Below are 21,326 nucleotides of genomic sequence, written 5' to 3'. Positions count from 1 at the left end.
AGAACATTAGAGATTTGAAATGCATCTTTCCTGTTTGGCGTTCCAAGGACACTGAATTAATCCCCAAATTGAATAAAGACTATAATTTTATGGGTTATGCAGTAACTACCATTGGCACACCTGCCCAGTCATCTAGAAAAAATAAAGTTGATTCCATACCTTCTACCTTAATAACTAAATCTAGTCCAGACACCTCGCAGTTGTAAACAGCCACTCCCGAAACACAAACAAGCAGAGAAACGAAAACCATGCAAATTCTCAATAGGAATTTTAAAGACATCTCAGACTGATCAAGGCCATTTTGAAGATAAAAGAAAATCTATAAGCCCAATGGAAAATAAATTTCTGTATGTCAAAAAAATAAAATAAAATTATATGAGCAGTGAGTGTTATACACAACTAATGAATCACTGAAAACTTCCTCAAAAACTAATGATGTACTTACTATACAGTAGCTAACTGAACACAATAAAAAACAAAAACAAAATAAAAAATAAAAATAAAATAAAATAAATGAAAAAATAAATTAAATAATAAAATAAAATTTCAAATAAAAAATGAAAAAAATTTTTAATTATTACTTATAGGCAAAGAGCATTTTTCCTTAGTAAATAAAAGGTTATAAGGATTGAGAAACTGTTAAGGAAAAAAAAACCTTTAGAAAAAATAAAGTACAAGAAGTGACAATCCACAGAAAAGGAAATGCCAATGACTCAATCGCATGAACAGATTTTTTTTCTTCACTCATAAAATGAGAAACACATATCTAATAATACTTTTATTTATAATGATATTTTCTATAACAATAGATAAGGATATTATCTATAACGATATTTAATTATAAGATTGGCAAAGATCTAAGTAAGAATTTGATAACGACACATTATTGAGGAGGAAAATGCTCTCCCACATCACTGGTGACAAGTAAATTACATGATCTCTACAGAGGAGCGTGTCTGTCAAAATTAAAATACTCAAAAATTCTACTTGTAGGTATTCCCCTTATTCTCCTTCATATGCAAGATGATTAGAAACAACATAATGGGGTTAAATAAATTAGAATATAGGCCCATAAGCTACTATGTAGCCAAAGACAGGAATAGGACATTCATGCAGTTATTTATATTCATCCATTTATTTTCATTATGTAAAAAATATTTATTGAGTACTTACTGAGCTCTAGGCACTATCTCAGGCTCTAAAACTTAATAACAGATAAGCTATTTAGTAGTTAAAACACTTATTCTATTTGTGATTTCTGTACCTGTTATATTTATTCCCATAAAAATTTATTGGGGGCAGAAAATACAGTTTGAGACTACATTTCCCAAACTATTAAAACAATATGTTTCAGATAAAGAGGTATAGATCCAATGGATCAATATGCAAAAAAATTATAATATTTTGTCTCATCTTGTAACTTATTCAGATTTAACTTTTAAAAAGGAATAATGATGTTTTTAAAAACCAGAACTACGGGGGTACATTGTGTCAAATTCGTCTTACAATCAACTACAACCTCCTAGGTAGATTAAAACAGATTTTTTGTTCGTTTAATAGACACTGAATTTCTCTCCTCAAAGGGTTACTATTTTCTACATGTTCAAATTTTTTGGGAACAATTGGCTTGAAGATTGATGTTCATTATTCAAACCATTTGTAGAAGTTATTTTACAGAATTTCCATTTGGAAAAAAGATTCTGTTGCCAACAAAGTACCCAACATTAATCCCCCCAAATCATTTGAAGATTATGAAACACATGGAGCAAAATTCTTTTTTAAGTGAAATAATATGGAAGTAATTTTTGGATGCTTTTTCTCAAATTACTTCTAACATGTGCTATTGTGTTTTATATAAAAGAGTAAACTGAGGAACAGGAACTGACCAAGAGCATTTAAAACTTTGCATAGCCTCAATGGCCCTACTATTTCTCAAACCGCAGTGAACACCATGGTGTGCATTTATTGCAGAAGCCTCCATCCTTACCAGTTCCCAAACCAGCCTTAACTTATCTCATGGAGAGGAGAGTAGAGAATGATAGACAGGTGTCTGCCTTACCTTCCAGCTAGACACCCCCGCAGGGAATGACATCGCCTGGGAAATCACATTTATTACCACTTAAGACCCTGTATCTTCCTTTCAATTTCAAATTTGACATAACTTGGGAGAAAGTGAGCAATGGAGGTAGCTATCGGTAATTTCCTCAGATACAAATCACTCACAAGCCCCTCAGCTTTTAGAAGCTTAGGAAGTTTGTTCAGATAAACTGAACGTGATCCGCATGATACATTCACAACTGATCATGGCTTCAGTATTAAATGTTTATGAAGTTTTACCAGAAAAACTGAACAGGACATAATAAATGCACAATTGATCTCAGCCTCAGTACATTCGATAGTAGCAATAAAAATTTCTGGAATATTCATCAAGGAAAAAAGGATAGATAAACAATAGGAAGATATTGTTAAACAGATAAACAATAGGAAGCAAACAGATAAACAATAGGAAGCACTCTTTTTCTGTAAGGATGTCCTCCCCCACCAAACCCTTACTAACTTAATTCACTAATCCCTTTCCCTCTTTTTAAGTTATCTGAAGACTGGATGGGTCCATTTCATGTACAGCTTAAATTAGCATTTTGACCCACATTTTGTATCTTAAAGCATCAAACAGATAATGCCTGTTTTTGCCGATTGGTGATGGCAGACCATCACAAATGCCTGCTAGCCTGTCAGTTTCAAAAGTCTGGTTCTTTCCCCACCTGCCTGTGTGACCTTGGGCAAGCTGCCTAACCTTGATGACCTCATATCCCCATGGTAGCATCTTAAGGTTTACCACACTGGCCAATACTCAGTAAATACTCACCGCTCTCAGGAATGTCAGCATTGACCAAGGAAGTGCATGCTCTTGCCTTTTACTCCTTTTGGTGGCTTTTTTTTGTTTTTTTTTTTGTTGTTTTTTAAGATCTTATTTTTTTATTTGAGAGAGAGAAAAAACACAGAAGGAAAGTGAGGGGGAGAAGCAGTCTCCCCGCAGACCAGAGAGCCTGTCATGGGGACTCAATCCCAGGAGCCTGCGATCTTGAGCTGAGCCCAAGGCAGATGCTTCACTGACTGAGCCACCCAGGCGCCCACTTTTCACTACCTTTTGTATCTAATGTACAAACAACGAAGAGAATTAGAATTAAGAATTTTTGGTGATAGATGAGTTGAGCTTATACAGCTGGGAGCACTTTACAAATTGTAATGTGTTATGTAAATGTAACTGTACAGAAGGTCCCTGAGTTTAAGTGGTTTGACTTAACAACTTTTTGACTTTACAATGGTGCAAAAGCGATACACATTTGGTAGAAATATTGCATTTCGAAGTTTGGATTTTGATCTTTTCCCTTTTCCCAGACTAGCAACATGCAGGAGGATCTTATCTTGGGATGTTGGGCAGTGGCAGCCAGCCGCAGCTCCCAGACAGCCACACGGCCAGGAGAGTTCTGCACCTGTATGTGAGTATCTCAGTTCGACACTTTACTAAAGAATAAAGGCTTTGTGTTAGGTGACTTTGCCTAAATGTAGGCTAATGTAAGTGTTCCAAGCACGTTTAAGGCAGGCTAGGCCAACCTATGCTGTTCTGTAGGTTCAGTATATTAAATACACTTTTCAACTTAGATATTTTCAAGTTAGGAGTGGTTTATAGGGATGTAACCCCATCATAAGTTGAGCTATAGCTATAATAGCTATTTGCATGTACAGGAAATATGTTGACAAATTTGTGAATGCCCTGAACCTTGGCTTTGTGTTCTCCTGACTTTGTTCTCTTGACTTTTGCTTAAATATGTATCCTCTTTGTTCTCTCCAATATTATAAATTCTTACATGTTTGAATTGTGTTAAATTGTACTGCCTCTCTGTATTCTTAAAAGAGTTGCTGAGGGACGCCTGGGTGGCTCAGTAGGTTAAGCATCTGCCTTCAGCTCAGGTCATGATCCCAGGTCATGGGGTCCCATGCTAGGCTCCTTGCTCCACAGGGAGCCTGCTTCTCCCTCTCCCTCTGCCTGCTGCTCCCTCTGCTTGTGCTCTCGCTGTATCAGATAAATAAATAAAACCTTAAAAAAAAAAAAAGGAGTTGCTGAAGCATAAAAATGTTTTTGCACCTGAGCTATAAAAGGTCAGATAAATCCCTATTCAGCAAGCCAAACTGCCAAGTTCTAGTTTATACATTTGGGCTTCCTAAGACAGGCCTTCTGGGGTAACACAGTACTGCATGAACTCCCTATTCAGAGAAACTTGGATTTTAAACCCAACTCAACTACTTAGTCATCGAACAAGTTACTTAACCTTTCTAAGCCTACATTTCACTGTCTGCACCATCCCTAGCCCGTGGGTTACTGTCAGTCAACAAACACTCATTAACCTGTGTGGTCAGTGCCAGACACTTCCAGGTCCTACCAGTCAGTGAGTCAGGCAAAGCCCCTGCGTTTGTAGTTTATATTCTTTTTTTTTTTTTTAGATTATTTATTTATTTATTTGACAGACAGAGATCACAAGTAGGCAGAGAGGCAGGCAGAGAGAGAGGGGAAAGCAGGCTCCCTGCTGAGCAGAGAGCCCGATGTGGGGCTCGATCCCAGGACGCTGAGATCATGACCTGAGCCGAAGGCAGCGGCTCAACCCACTGAGCCACCCAGATGCCCCTGTAGTTTATATTCTAATGGGAGAAGCAGACAACAAGAAGGAAAAATAAGTAAATAGGTAAACAAAATGCTTTCAAATAGTGCTACGTACTTAGAGGGAAAAGAAGTAGTAAGATGGGATAAGGAGCAGGAAGAAGCTGGGACACTGTGTGGGATGTTCGGCAACATTTCACGGAGCACTTCGGTTCTGAACATGTGACCGTTGTGGGGAAGAGGACCCAGAGAGAGGAAACAGCACACACCGATGCCCTGAGATGAGAAAAAAAATCTGGTGTAGTTTAGAAGCAGGGGGAAGGCCAGTGTGGGCGGAGCAGCAGAGCTGGGGGAGGACGAGTAAAGCACAAGGTAGAAAAAGAAGAGGCTCAGATGATCAGGGCTTTCTAAGCCACGGTAAGGAATACAGATTTCCAGCGCAATGCACAGTAGGGGAGCGATATGATTGGATGTCCATTTTAAGGTCATTCTAACTGCTGGGTCGGGAATGGATGCCAGGAGGACAGGAGTGGGGGTGGGGAGTTCAGTAAGAAGATACTTCTGTAATCCATGTCACAAGACAGTGAATTTGGACAACGGTGTCATGCAAGATAAAGAAAAAAAATATATTTTGGAAGGAAAGCCAGTAGAACCTGCTCTGGCGCTTAATGGGAGTGAACAAAAGAGGACAATCGAAGGTGACCAGTAAGGTTTTCAAAGAGCACTAACTGTAAAGTGGTTATTCTTTAGAGCGGGGCAAAAATCTGCCTCTTCGCAGCCGCCCTGGATTTGTTATAATCTTAGTCCTGTAAAAGAAGTTCATGATCAACTCTGAATGTTGAGACTCTTAGGTCTTCCCTCAGACCTCTCTCCTGCTCCTAAATATTTCAAATGCTTTCAATCATCCTAAGGTGGGTTTAGCTCACTTTATTACAACGGCTGCTCACCTCTGAATGTCTCTTATTTTCATTATGTTTTTCTATGCACAGCAATTCAAGAACAAACAATTCCATCACAAAGCAGGATTTGCTTTCCGCCTTCTTCATCCTAGACAATAGCTTTGGGATCAGCACCTCATAATCATTGTCCCTGAGAGACTAACAGGGGAAATAAGATGAGGACTTAGGACAGGACAGGCTACGACCAAATGAAGACTGTTAGAAAAGTATAAGTGGTCAAATGGGGCCAAGTTCCGCTCTGGATATGGGAGTTAAGAAGGGAGGAATTTGAACAAAAACTTTGAATAATGGGAAAGATGCCGGCAGGTAGCAGTGGTGGAAACTGGGGAGAGAAAGAAAATGAACAAAACAGAGAATGAGAACAAGTAAAACAGAGACTGAGAAAGTAAGGGACAGCATGAGCAAGGCATGGGATGTCGTATCCATCCGCTGTCACAGGAGGTGTGTGGGAACCAGCGAGGAAGGAGGTCGGAGAGGTCAGGTAGGGCTGAGCTGTAGGGGCCATGATCGGGACAATGAGAACTCCATGATGCTGACTTTGTTAGACAAAGGAACAACGCTGAAGACTGAGGACATTGTTGTTGATGTTTTTAAACCAGCAGAGAGCATTTCACTTCAAGATGACTCTGTTAGCAGACTTCTTTAGGTGAAGAAAGACAGGAAGAGAGAACACTGAATAATTCCTACAGTGATGAGGGGTGAAACAGGGGAAGGGGAAGGGAGGTACAAATGCCGAGGTAGAGTGAGAATAAAATTTCTAGAGCTTCCTAACCGCTCAGACGGAAAGAACAAACGTGCCTTCTCACAAAGATAAAATGTGATTTTACACGAAAGCATCATTCTTCCAAACCTACCTTGATTACAGACTTAGATATAAGTTTTGACGTCCTTGCTATCACACATGTCTTTAAACCATACAGAAAGCCACTAAAATATCCTGCGAAATCACAAGGTTTGGGCCAGGAGAGGATTGGTAGGAAATGAAATCTTATAACGGAAATAAAAGATATCTTTAGACTAATATAATGTCAGTGACTATTTTAAATCCCCAAAGTACAAGAAATACCACTGAAGTGGGAAGTTAGATGGAAAACACAGCGTGGGGTCTCCCCCGTGGCAGAAAGTTCTTCATGTCAGTTTTTAAATGTTATAAACAGTGTGCCTTCTATGTTCTGCGGAGGCCAACTGGTGTCCCCTGCACCCCACCAATTGCATTTGTTAAATACTGAGCGGGAAAGAGGGGGAGGATAAAGTGGACGAGAAGAAAAGGTGGAAGAAGAGGAGGAGGATAGAGAAAGAAAGAAGGAAGAAGAGGGGAGGCTGCCTTAAAATGTTAAAATACAGAAATAGACTTGGCAGCTAGGACAATGTATTCCTATGTTAAAAAAAAATCATCTTATGTCTTTGCTTTTCCTTTGGATTTTATCTTTTAATGGTTAGTATATTTCCCTGATGACTTCATCCAAATAAAAATGCTGTTAGTACTGTTTCATTATAGCTTAAACAGTATATTATTAAAACACTCAGAGGTTATACTAAAGCATGAACAGAACCAGATTCACCTATAATTTTACCATTCAGAGATAATCAATGTTAATATTTTATTTTTATCTTTCTGGACATTTTGTTATGTATATTTTTTCAAGTAAGAATTAGCTTCTCTCTCTCTTTTTCTTTTTTGAAGTATTAATTTAAGAGAGAGAGATAGAGAGAAAGAGAGAGAGAGAACAGAGGCAGAGAGAGGGAGAAGCGACTCCTGCTGAGCAGAGAGCCCAATGTAGGGCTCGATCCCAGGACCCTGGGATCATGACCTGAGCTGAAAGCAGATGCCTAACCAACCAAGCCACCCAGAGACCCCAAGAATTAGCTTCTCTTTTGTGCCCTTCTTTATTTTTGACATAATACCTATTGTCCTCTTTATTTCTTCCCTTCTTGAAATGTTCAGTCCTAAAGTCTGCCAGAGGAGCACAGCAAAGTTAAGCATCAGCCCTGGGCAAGAAGGACACACGAGGATGAGACGATCCAGAGCTCGAGTGCAAAAAGAAGTGGAAGGTGCCTGCGCAGGAGGCTGGCCAGGCAGTGGACAATCAGAACTTGGTGGGGTGAGGAGCACATCAGCTGCTGGGGGACAGCCTGGCCCAGGTACCAAAGAGTGAGCCAGCAGAGTCAGAGGCCAAGCCCATGGAAAAAGGTCTCTCGGCAGCCTGAGGTAGACTGTGGGAACCTACTGGAGGTGAGGAGGATGCCTCCATAGAGGGGTGTCAGGGGCCGCGCTGCCAGGGGACACATCCTTGTGGGGTCTGGCCCTGCATGTGGTACCTAAGCCCAAGTGGGCTGTGAGGAGGGTGGATGTGTGTGGAGGAGGGTTCCCGGGGCGGTTGAAGCATTCAACTCATCAGGTATTTGAGGAGAGCCAGTGTCCTCACAAAAGGAACTTTTTTCTTTTTTTTTTTTTTTTTAAGATTTTATTTATTTACTTGAGAGAGAGACAGAGAGAGAGAGAGCATGAGAAGGGGGAGGGTCAGAGGGAGAAGCAGACTTCCTGCCAAGCAGGGATCCCCATGTGGGACTCAATCCCGAGACTCCAGGATCGTGACCTGAGTCGAAGGCAATCACTTAACCAACTGAGCCACACAGGCACCCCACAAAAGGAACTTTTAAATCCAATAATAGCAAAGCTCTTCCTTTATTAAACAATTTTATAGCCCTCAAAATAATAGTATAATATTCTCTCATGTTTTTAATTTTTCTCTTAAGTATTTAATATTTTTATTATTATTATGAATAATGTGTTTTATACACTGTTTCTTTTTGGCATACAGAAAATGCATCCAGTTTATTACTTACTTATAATTAATCACTGAGATGAACTCTCTTAGTTTCTTAGCTCTAATGTTTTTAAATTGATCCTCTTAGGTTATCTTAGGTTTTTAATTCAAATTAAAATTGAGCAGTTATTAAATCTTGTTAATACACAGTCACTTGTGTCCAATCGCAGATGGGGGAAAAACAAAAAAAATTTAAATGGCCATTAATTAGTTAAATCATTGGTTCATTTATCAAATATTTACTGAGCATATATTATAGTCCTTGCCAAGTTACCTAATCTGGATAATTCTGTTTTTCTCAGCTGTGTAATGTAAATAATCAAAGAACCTATCCAAGCATTAAATGAGACAAATCAGGCAAATTGCTCAGCAATGCACATGGCGAGTTCTCAATAAACGGCAGCGGCGATGACATACACTAGAAGCTTCCCTTCCCAGTGCTGCATCAGTTGAGACAATGGTCAAGCTCGTCTGTTCTTTTAAGTCCAATATTTCTTTTCCTGCCTCCCCTCTGCCATCTGGAGAATGGCCCTAATTAACTTGAAAGAAAGAAAGGACTTTTCAAGAGGGGCACCTGGGTGGCGCAGTTGGTTGAATATCTGCCTTCCGCTCAGGTCATGATCCCAGAGTCCCGGGATCGAGTCCCACATCATGCTCCCTGCTCAGTGAAGAGCCTGCTTCTTCCTCTGACTCTGCTGTTCCTCCTGCTTGTGCTCTCTCTCAAATAACTAACTAAATAAAAATCTTTAAAATGGAAGGAAGGAAGAGGAATTTATGAGAAACTCCCTCTAAAATCTATTAACCTTCCTTTTGCTGTAATCCCTTTGCCTTCCATTTCATTTATAATTTCTGAAGGCTCTTAGTAAACACTGACAGATTTCAGACCAAATTGGAAAACTAAAAAACCCTGAAAAGGTCCCACTGCCCTATGAAGGTATTAGCACATCAGGCTACTTAATGGACAAGACAGTTCCATAACGAAGTCTGAGACAACAATGAAACTAAACTCATGCCTGTGAAATCTTCTGAGCTATAGTAAAGTGTCATATATAACATTATGATTAGAAATACAGATAAATAAAAGAATTTTGAAATTTTGAAAATAGAAATGCAAGAATCATCTTCCCCTCCCAAAAACGTATGCCGCAACATTCAGAAGCGTTTGCTGGTCATTGCTCTTTAGCTTGAGAGAAATTTTTCTCACTAAGTCGTAAACTGGAAACCTGCTTGTGTTGGCCAGGAGCCAAAAGAAAAAATTTCTTTCATGAAATGCAAAAGCAAGTGAAACCCGCCATTCTGACTTACCCACTTCTGCCAGAGTTCTGATACAAGACTCCACGGAGGACTTCTGCGCTGGGTTTGGCCAGGTACAATTGTAAATTCTGAAGGCAGATTGCAGCAGCTGAATAAAAACTGGCTGATGTGTCTGAAAGCAGAAAGGAGTATGCAAATAGGCCACTAAGCCATTAACACTCCTAACATGACATCTATGCATTATCAAAAAGGCTCATCAAAATAAAACACAATCCAGTCTTTTTTGAGCAGCGGCACCATTGATAGAATATCTCATTCAACAAATATTCATTATGTCCCCACTTCGTGACAGGCACCATGCCAGATGCTACAGAAAATCAATTATTTGCATTTTAACTACAGACTTAATCAGAAAAAATTTGGCATTTCTTGAAGCCAATGACTTGAACTTCAATATTTTTAAAATAATCTCTGGGTTATTTCCAAGTGTAAGTAGAGCAGGTGTTCTGAGTTTGTTTGATTGACTGCATGTTTTGGTTTTATATGATGTGCTAGGATAGGAGACACCAATTCTGACCTACAGAAACAATTTCATATGGTTCTCATAGTTTAAACGTTTTCCCTAAAGAAAGTATAATTGAAAATGAAATTTTTATAAGGGTGATACACAGTCATTATAGAATTTTAGGGAACCACAGAAATGAAAATCTACAATAACCCTACCATGTAGAGATAATCAGTATAAACATTTTGAAGATATTTACCTCCTGAGTTTTTCTAGGTATATAGGCACATATGTCCTTTACACACACAAATTTGGATGGTACTCTAATGCAATGCTGGGTACTGTTTCACTTAATATTACTTCATAATCATTTTCCTTAGTCATAAATATTTCTTTTAAAACGTGATTTTCCCTTTGCTATGTAATAAGCCACCCGATGGACACAATTTATTTAGCTATTCCCCTATTTGTAGTCATTTAAGGCTGATGTCAGTTTTTTAAGTATTAGAAATACTTGAATGAAAATCTTAGTATATAAATCCCTGCTAATTCTTTTAGGATTAATTACTAAGGTGGATTTATTGAGTCAAAATGTCTATCCATTGAAAAAATCATTTATTGCAACATTTGGCAAACAGCCAATATACTGATATGAATGTTTCTGTTATGCTTGGAGGAAAAATAGGAATAATTCAGTTTGAAGATGGGGCCTCTTTATATAAAATAAAGCTTGGTAACCTCAGAAAGGGGCAGAACAATAAATAATATGAGAGAAAACTGGCCTTCAGAAGTATAGGAAATGACTTCCTGACCATGTTAAAATTTTTCTTAACTCAAATAAGATAAATTCTGTGTGACAGAATGTGCCTGTATTTTTTAGTTTACATTACCTGGAGGCTGGTACTGTTGTCTGAAAAGGGGGAATTAAAGAAGCCGCTCACAATGTTCATTATTGACTCAGTGACACACTTCTCCAAGAAGGTGTCTGCGTGTTTCCTATCCGTGGTTGTGTTGCAAACCTGGAGAGAAAAACTGAATAACTCAATACGCTCCTACCACATCTTTGAATTCTAACTCAGTACTGAAACCTTGTAAAAATTGCTCTGAAATTGTTAACTATAACATTTCTTCTGCTTTTGAAAGTTGATTTGAATAGGTACATTTCTGCCAAAAATCTACTAAAAAATTTATCATTCTTTTGTAGCTGTTCCTTTCAGTTTGGTTGTCATTTCATCTTGGACCAGAATTCTTTTGCAAATGCCCCCAGTCCCTTCCTCCTGCTCTGCTTCTCCATACTTTGGCACACCAACCTTCTCCTTCTGTCCCCAAGCAAGGCTTTGCTGGAAAACGCCCTTTCACTCAATGTGAGGAAATCAAAGAATAAACAGTCATTATAAGAAAGTGGTGAATGTAATTAGCAATGCTTTGTATCTCTACATATTTTCACTTATAATACCTGGCCCAGATTGGAGGATGCCAAGAGAAGACATTTGGCAAGGAAAGTAGAAAGCTAAAAGAAGATAAAACTCTTTCCAACACTTTAGACCTTTTCATCCGCAGCATAAATACGTGGGCAGAAGTGAGCCTTTCCCTGCTTCCTTCCCTGTAGCGCTGAGCACGAAGAGATGATACTCACACTAAAGATAAACCAGAAAAGAATACAGGCCTGGTTCCTGCCCTGATTTTCATATGTGATTAAATGAGGCAGAAATTGGTCATTTTCTGAAACAAGCCACAAATTTCCAAATACATCTGGGTAGACAAATTGCAAAAGCGAAGATACATGATTAAAAACAAATGAAAAAAAAAGCTGGGCAATAAAAAGAAACATGAAGATAAAAACAAGAAGAAAAGAAAATGGGAGGGCAAAGCACAGGGTGTGAGAAAACCCTGCAAAACTGGGGCAGAGTAACAACATTTCAATATTCACACAGTGACGGTGGGGAAATGTGGTGGCCAGATGTTCCAGATGTTCTTAGACAATCCAAATTTCTACATCACTTCTTTTTCTTTTCAGTAAGGTGATTAATCAAAAGAATAAATAACTATAATTTAATCTGATACTGCTTTGAAAACCTTTCACACAAATAAATTCACAAAAGGGAAAAATTCCCATCTCAAATGTGTGTCCTGATGTTTTCATTGGGGAAATAACAGTATTTGCTAAATGCAGGTAAAAGAAAGAGCACAGGGATTGCTTTGTTTCTAAATCACTTCCCATCAGGGCTCTTCATTTTTTCCTCATCTATGAAGTGACACTTCCCTGACTGGGTTGAATTAGAACCACTCCCACCGGTTCTGCAGGGTCCAGTGCAGTTAAAGGAAATAAATGATGTCAAATTATGCAATCTTTTAAGCTAGTGTTCCAGCAGGTAACATAGTGCCTGGCATATACAGCATGTTCAATTAATGTCTGGGGCATGAATGAATCAATTCATTTTAAAAATGAAAGAATAAGAAGAACAGAAAGACTCTTACGTTGTTTCAAGGTTCACTGTGGGTTAGGATGTATTTGTGGAACATTGGGACTAAAAATTGAACGTGATCCCAGCACTAATATCAAATTAGTTTTCCCATGATGGACATGACATAGGATTTATTTCATTTAGTATCTTTCCAGCACTGGCTTTGATATACTGAAATTTTCAGACTCACAGGATAAAAATATATTACAGTTGAAAAGGTAGCTGACTGAATCTACCATAACCAACCCCAATAGCCTTCTTCCTCATCCAGTGACATTTCACACAATCATGGCGTGTGTGTGGGGGGGGGGGGGTGCTCTACAGACCTATTGCAGCACCATATTGAATTACCTGCAACTGGACATTTGCTAAAGAATCACTCAGAAATTTGTGTTAGTGGGTTAGTATAAAGACTTTCCTCAAAATCCTAGGTTTACAAAACTACGTGGAACCTATTCCTCAATTCCTTTGAACAAGAAATTCAGTTTTCAATATATTTTTTCTTGCCCATACAAATGATAACATTTTTGTTCTTCCAAAACCTTGCAGCCTACATTTCAATATCATAGATAGGCAAAACATGTAAGAAGTCACTTTACTTATTACAACTTTCCAGTAAAGGGGCAACTTTCCAGTAAAGTGGGTTAAGCCTCTGTCTTCGGCTCAGGTCATGATCTCAGGGTCCTGGGATTGAGCCCCACATCAGGCTCTCTCCTCAGCAGGGAGCCTGCTTCCCCCTATCTCACTCTACCTGCCTCTCTGCCTACTTGTGATCTCTCCCTCTCTCTGTCAAATAAATAAATAAATCTTAAAAAAAAAAAGCCTTTGAGAAAAAAAAACACCAAAATAACAATATTTCTTTATCCATTTTTCTTTTATTAATTTTAAATGCCTCATTCCCATATATTGGAAGTGATCCCCCCAAATGATATCACATTAAATTAACTTTTTTGTGTATTACATGCATTTTCAAAGTTTTGATCTATTTCCACATATTATTTGCATACCATTATTTCCTATAAAACATGTCCCCATGTGATTCTCTAAACATTTATTTTAAAAGGCTATGTAATAACACTGGGTATTATATGCAACTAATGAATCATTGAACACTACATCAAAAACCAATGATGTACTATATGTTGGCTAATTAACATAATAAAAATAAATAAATATAGTTGGAACTTCAAACAATTACAAAATATAACACAGGGGAGGAGTCAAGATGGCAGAGAAGTAGGAGGCTGAGACAACATCAGGTAGCAAGAGATCAGCTAGATAGCTTATCAAACCATTCCAAACACATAACAAATCCAACAGGAGACTGAAGAGAAGAAGAGTAACAATTCTAGAAACAGAAAATCGACCACTTTCTGAAAGGTATGACTGGTGGAAAAGTGAATCCAAAGCGATGGGAAGATAGACCACAGGGAGAGGGGCTGGCTCCCGGCAAGTGGTGGAACAACAGAGCACAAAACCAGGACATTTAAAAGACTGTTCCACTAAGGGACATTGCTCCAGAGGCTAAACCGGGGTGAAGCCCACTCAGGGATGGCGTGGCCCCAGGTCCTGCAGTGTCAAAGAAGGATCAGGGGTGTCTGAGTATTGCAGAGCTCGCAGGTATCAGAGCAAGGAAACTGGCTACAGAGACAGAGCCGAGGAGTGAGCTCTCAATTCAGGGTTACCTTAAACTGTAATCCGTGGCACAGGCCATTGCTCTGTGAGTGGGGTCCCACAAGAACCAGGGAGACACCCCTGGAAGAGCTCAGGGAACTGCGGGGTTCAGAGACTCCAGGTGGAGCTATGTGCCAGAGACAGAGATGCTTGGTCACAGGCTGGGTGAGGTCAGAGTGCGGCCAGAGGTCAGGGAGACAGGAGTGATTGAGCGCTTTTCTCTGAGGGCACACTGAGGAGTGGGGTCCTGAGCTCTTGGCTCCTCGGGGCCAGAGATTGGGAGCCGCCATTTTCATTCCCATCCTCCAGAACTCTATGCAAAGTGTTCAGGGAACAAAAGCTCCCAAAAGCAAACCTGAGTAGATTACTTAGCCTGGGCCCCGGTAAGGGAAGTGCAATTCTGCCTCAGGAAAAGACACTTGAGAATCACTACAACAGGCACCTCCCCCAAAAGATCAACAAGAAATCCAGCCAACACCAAGTTCACTTACCAAGGAGAAGGGTGGAATTCCAGAAGAGGAGAAAGAAAACCATTGAATTCATGGCTTTCACCCATGATTCTTTAGTCTTGCAGAGTTAATTAATTCTAATTTTTTTTCTTCTGCTAAATTTTTTTGAACTTTTACCTTTTCCTCTTCAAACATTTTTTAACTAGTTTGTTTTAACAATACCTTTCCTAAAAATATATTTTTGAACCTTCATTATCATAGTCATATTTCATCCTTCATTGTATCTAACTTTATTTTTTGTATACACATAGGGTTTTTTTCTTCTGAAAAATATGGGGTACAACTTCTTCTAATAGATCAAAATACACCCTAAATCTAGCACCGGGCTTGCTCTAGTCTCCAGCCTGAGCAAATTCTCTCCACTTTCTTTCTCTTTATTCTCCTTTTTTAGAAATTAAAATTTTTTTCATATTTATAGTCATATTCCATCCCTTAATTGTGTTTACCCTTATATATGTTTTTCATTCTTAAAAATTTGGGGAGGTAGTTTCTTCTAAGAGACCAAATTACTCCCAAAATTAAGTGGGTGACCCTGTTCTAGTTACCAGTCTAACATATAATTTTTTTTCATTTTTATATTTTTTCCTTATTTGTTTTCTTTTTTAAATTTTTTTCCCTGAACTTCTTTTTACCCCTCTTTCTCCCCCACCCCTCATGATTTGGAGTCTCCTCTGATTTCATGATTTGGTTAAAGCACATTTTCCTGGGGTCTTTGCCACCCATTTAGTGTTTTATTTTCTCCTTCATATATTCTTATCTGAACAAAATGACAAGGCGGAAAAACTCACCACAAAAAAAAAAAAGAACAAGAGGCAGTATCAAAGGCTAGGGACTTAATCAATATGGACATCGGTATGTCAGATCTAGAGTTCAGAATGATGATTCTCAAGGTTCTAGCCGGGCTCAAAAAATGCATGGAAGATATTAGAAAAACGCTGTCCGGAGAAATAAAAGCCCTTTCTGGAGAAATAAAAGAACTAAAATCTAACCAAGTTGAAATTTAAAAAGCTATTAATGAGGTGCAATAAAAAATGGAGGCTCTCACTGCTAGGATAAATGAGGCAGAAGAAAGAATTAGTGATATAGAAGACCAAATGACAGAGAATAAAGAAGCTGAGCAAAAGAGAGATGAACAACTACTGGACCACGAGGGGATTATTCAAGAGATAAGTGATACCATAAGAAGAAACAACATTAGAATAATTGGGATTCCAGAAGAAGAAGAAAAAGAGAGGGGGACAGAAGGTATATTGGAGCAAATTATTGTAGAGAATTTCCCTAATATGGCAAAGGGAACAAGCATCAAAATCAAGGAGGTGCAGAGAACCCCCCTCAAAATCAGTGAGAATTGGTCCACACCCCATCATTTAACAGTAAAATTTACAAGTCTTAGCGACAAAGAAAAAATCCTGAGAGCAGCCCGGGACAAGAAGTCTATAATGCACAATGGTTAAAATATTAGATTGGCAGCAGACTTATCCACAGAGACCTAACAGGCCAGGCAGAACTGGCTTGACATATTCAGAGACTAAACAAGAAAAACATGCAGCCAAAAATACTATATCCAGCTAGGCTATCATTGAAAATAGTAGGAGAGATAAAAAGCTTCCAGGACAAACAAAAACTGAAATAATTTGCAAACACCAAACCAGCTCTACAGGAAATATTAAAAGGGGTCCTCTAAGCAAAGAGAGACCTTAAAAGTAGTAGATCAGAAAAGAACAGAGACAATATACAGTAACAGTCACCTTATAGGCAATACAATGGCACTAAATTCATATCTCTCAATAGTTGTCCGGAATGTAAATGGGCTAAATGCCCCAATCAAAAGACACAGGGTATCAGAATGTATAAAAAAACAAAACCCATTAATATACTGCCCACAAATAACGCATTTTAGACCCAAAGACACCTCCAGATTTAAAGTGAGGGGGTGGAAAACAATTTACCATGCTAATGGACATCAGACAAAAGCTGGGGTGGCAATCCTTATATCAGATCAATTAGATTTTGAGCCAAAGACTATCATAAGAGCTGAGGAAGGGCATATCATACTCAAAGGGTCTGTCCAACAAGAAGATTAACAATTTTAAATATCTAAACCCCTAACATGGGAGCAGCCAACTATATAAACCGATTAATAAGAAAATCAAAAAAACACATCTATAATAATACAATAATAGTAGGGGACTTTAACACTCCCCTCACTGAAATGGACAGGAAGAAACAGAAAACCTGAGCAGACCCATAACCAGTAAAGAGATTGAAACAGTCATCAGAAACCTCCAAACAAACAAAAGCCCAGGGCCAGACGGCTTCCCAGGGGAATTCTACCAAACATTTAAAGAAGAACTAATTCCTATTCTCCTGAAACTATTCCAAAAAATAGAAATGGAAGGAAAACTTCCAAACTCATTTAATGAGGCCAGCATCACTTTGATCCCCAAATCAGACAAGGATCCCATCAAAAAAGAGAACTACAGGCCAATATCTTTGATGAACACAGATGCAAAAATTCTCACCAAAATACAAGGCAATAGGATCCAACAGTACATTCAAAGGATTATTCACCATGACCAAGTGGGATTTATTCCAGGGATGCAAGGTTGGTTCAACATCCGCAAATCAATCAATGTGATACAATACATTAATAAAAGAAAGAACAAGAACCATGATACTCTCAATAGATGCAGAAAGAGCAGTTGACAAAGTACAGCATCCCTTCCTCATCAAAACTCTCCAAAGTGTAGGAATAGATGGCACATACCTCAATATTATCAAAGCCATCTACGAAAAACCCACTGCAAATATCATTCTCAATGGAGAAAAACTGAGAGCTTTTCTGCTAATGTCAGGAACACAGCAGGGATGTCCATTATCACCACTGTTATTCAACATAGTACTACAAGTACTAGCATCAGCAATCAGACAACAAAAAGAAATTAAAGGCATCCAAATCGGCAAAGAAGTCATATCTTTGCAGATAATATGATACTTTATGTGGAAAACCTAAAAGACTCCACTACAAATCTGCTAGAACTTGTACAGGAATTCAATAAAGTGTCAGGATGTAATATCAAGGCATGGAAATCAGTTGCATTTCTTTATACCGACAACAAAACAGAAGAAAGAGAAATTAAGGAGTCAATCCCATTTACAGTTGCACCCAAAACCATAAAATACCTAGGAATAAACCTAACCAAGGAGGCAAAGAATCTCTACTCAGAAAACTATAAAGTACTCATAAAAGAAATTGAGAAAGACACAAAGAAATTGAAAAACATTCCATGCTCATGGACTGGAAGAACAAATATTGAAAATGTCTATGTGACCTAAAGCAATCTACACATTAATGCAATCCCTCTCAAAATCCCATCTTTTTTTTTTTTTCAAAGAAATGGAACAAATAATCCTAAAATTTATATGAAACCAGAAAAGATCTCAAATAGTCAAAGGAATATTGAAAAAGAAAGCCAACGTTGGTGGCATCACAATTCCAGACTTCAAGCTCTATTACAAAGCTGTCATCATCAAGACAGTACGGTACTGGCACAAAAACAGACACATAGATCAATGGAACAGAATAGAGAGTGCAGAAATAGACCCTCAACTCTATGGTCAACTAATCTTCGACAAAGCAGGAAAGAATGTCCAATGGAAAAAAGACAGTCTCATCAACAAATGGCGTTGAAAAAATTGGACAGCCACATGCAGAAAAATGAAGTTGGACCATTTCCTTATACCACACATGAAAAAATAGACTCAAAATGGATGAAGGACCTCAATGTGAGAAAAGAATCCATCAAAATCCTTGAGGAGAACACAGGCAGCAACCTCTTTGACCTCAGCCACAGCAACGTCTTCCTAGAAACATCGCCAAAGGCAAGGGAAGCAAGGACAAAAATGAACTATTGGGACTTGATCAAGATTTTGCACAGCAAAGGAAACAGTTAACAAAACCAAAAGACAACTAACAGAATGGGAGAAGATATCTGCAAACAAAATATCGGATAAACGGCTAGTATCCAAAATCTATAAAGATTTTAGCAAACTCTACACCCAAAGAATAATCTAGTCAAGAAATGGGCAGAAGACATGAACAGACATTTCTGCAAAGAAAACATCCAGACGGCCAACAGACACATGAAAAAGTACGCCACATCACTTGGCATCAGGGAAATACAAATCAAAACCACAATGAGATAGCATCTCACACCAGTCAGAATGGCTAAAATTGACAAGTCAGGAAATGACAGATGCTGGCGAAGATGCAGAGAAGGGGGAACCCTCCTACACTGTTGGTAGGAATGCAAACTGGTACAACCACTCTGGAAAACAGCATGGAGGTTCCTCAAAAAGTTGAAAATAGAGCTACCTTATGACCCAGCAATTGCACTACTGGGTATTTACCCTAAAGATTCAAACATAGTCACCCAAAGGGTCACGTGCATCCGAATGTTTATAGCAGCAATGTCTACAATAGCCAAACTACGGAAAGAACCTAGATGTCCACCAACAGATGAATGGATAAAGAAGATGAGGTAAATATATATAAAATGGAATACAATGTAGCCATCAAAAGAAATGAAATCTTGCCATTTGTGAGGACGTGGATGGAACTAGAGGGCATTAAGCTTAACGAAATAAGTCAATCCGAATAAGACAACTATCATATGATCTCCCTGATATGAGGAAGTGGAGACACAACGTGGGGGGTTAGGGATTTAGGAAAAGAAGAAATGAAACAAGATGGGATTGGGAGGGAGACAAATCATAAGAGACTCTTAATCTCACAAAACAAACTGAGGGGGGCCAGGGATAGGGGTGTAAGGAGAGGGTGGTGGGATTATGGACATTGGGGAAGGCATGTGCCATGGTGAGTGCTGTGAAGTCTGTAAACCTGGCCATTCACAGACCTATACCCTGGGGCTAATAATACAATATATGTTTATAAGAAAATTAAAGAATTAAAATTAAAATTAAAGTTTGTATTTATTCCATCATACCAACACACCATCATGTTTTAATCCATTTTTGGAGTAAACTGAGGTATACATAACCAAAAAATACAAATCACTTTCCTGTTTTCCTAGTTATTTCATTCTTACTGGTCTTTTATGTGATTTCCCTACTTTTTTTTTTTCTTTTTGCAACTATAACAAATTGTGCAAAATTCTTATATTTGCTTTCAGATTTTTGGCATATATTCTACCAAAAGAGGAATCATTGGATGAGGCTAAATAGGCAGTTTTATACTGTTGCTGATCCTCGAAAATAATAAATTTACAATGTTAGCAAAAGCTTATATGTAGATACACAAGACGGTCCCCCATCATTACCAACTAACTCTTGTTTTCAGCTCCAGTTGGGATCAGCTTTCGATATTGAGACAGCTGATGTGATGACAGAACAGAAGGGGTGAGAAAGAATTCAGAGGCCTGAGTGGGGCTCTGCCTCTAACCCCATCTCCTCTTCCTCACAGAGGTTTCAGCATTGTCTGCATCACCGGAAGCAGCCCTCACTGAGTCCATCGGCAGTGTCCCCAGTAACAATGGTGCTGCCTTAGGCCCTTTATGCCTAGGTGCAAACAGCTTTGCAGTGTTCCCAATTCCTGGGTGCACCCCTGTGCCTTCTTGGTCCCTTTCACATGCCCACGTCTCCTGGAGGAGGCCATCTGGTTCCCACGGAAACTGACTGTTCTTTCTGTAAATTATTATTTTCGCCAGTTTAATGACACTTAAAAAAGTTATTTTGTTTTTCTGACATTGCTAATGAGGCTTGGCACTTTCCATGTAATCACTTCCTGCCTACATTTTGTTATGTATGGATGATTCCAAATCTTCTAACCACTTTAAGTAAGGCCTGGATAACGACTGGTACATGCCGTATCTTTTAACATTTTTCACAAGCTCTTGTTGAGCTCTTTCCCATATATTTTTCATATTCAGATTTTTTTTTATTTAGAATGTTCATTTTACTACATTTCATTGTATCAAGTAATTCTTAGCATTCAGGCATTATAGTTTATTTAGATCATTTCTATTTAGTTAACATAAAGAAGAAAAAAGCCTCCCTTCCACAAAAGCAAAGGACATTCTACACATTTTGTTCTAGTTTTTTATTGGAATCCTCCTCCATCCCTGTATCCTGACTCCCATTCAACTATTTATGCTATCTGAGAGTTCGCTGCTGTGGTGACCTGATTTACTGATTCTGATCAACTTTTTCCCACATTGATATCCAACTATCCTCCAAACATTTACTAAACAGTGATTTCTTGTCTCACTCTTAGGTTGCTTGAGGTTTGTCATGTCAGTAATTAGTATTTAAAGCTCTCCGTTATATTCCATATATCATTATTTTTAAAATATTTAAAAATCTCTGTAAAGTATTATAAAATATTAAAAGAAACCCAAACTCCATGTATCATTATTTTTCAAATTGTTTGTTTAAATTATTATTATTTAAATTAAAG

At 38.4% G+C, this 21,326-nt stretch overlaps 1 protein-coding gene across 2 annotated transcripts in view; it reads right to left on the bottom strand.

Moving 5' to 3' along the window:
- ITPR2 (inositol 1,4,5-trisphosphate receptor type 2) overlaps positions 1 to 21,326 on the bottom strand; it is a 494,143-nt gene that overhangs the window by 236,209 nt on the left and 236,608 nt on the right. For both annotated transcript variants that reach the window (XM_082738458.1, XM_082738459.1), the window contains 2 exons: positions 11,094 to 11,222; positions 9,750 to 9,870 (listed from right to left, as the gene is read on the bottom strand). In XM_082738458.1, coding sequence (XP_082594584.1) covers positions 9,750 to 9,870; positions 11,094 to 11,222 — 250 coding nt within the window. The remainder of the gene's footprint in view (positions 1 to 9,749; positions 9,871 to 11,093; positions 11,223 to 21,326) is intronic.

Source organism: Mustela nivalis, assembly GCF_964662115.1.
Source record: "Mustela nivalis genome assembly, chromosome: 7".
Taxonomy (NCBI): Eukaryota; Metazoa; Chordata; class Mammalia; order Carnivora; family Mustelidae; genus Mustela; species Mustela nivalis.
This window is presented reverse-complemented; position numbering and strand designations above follow the sequence as displayed.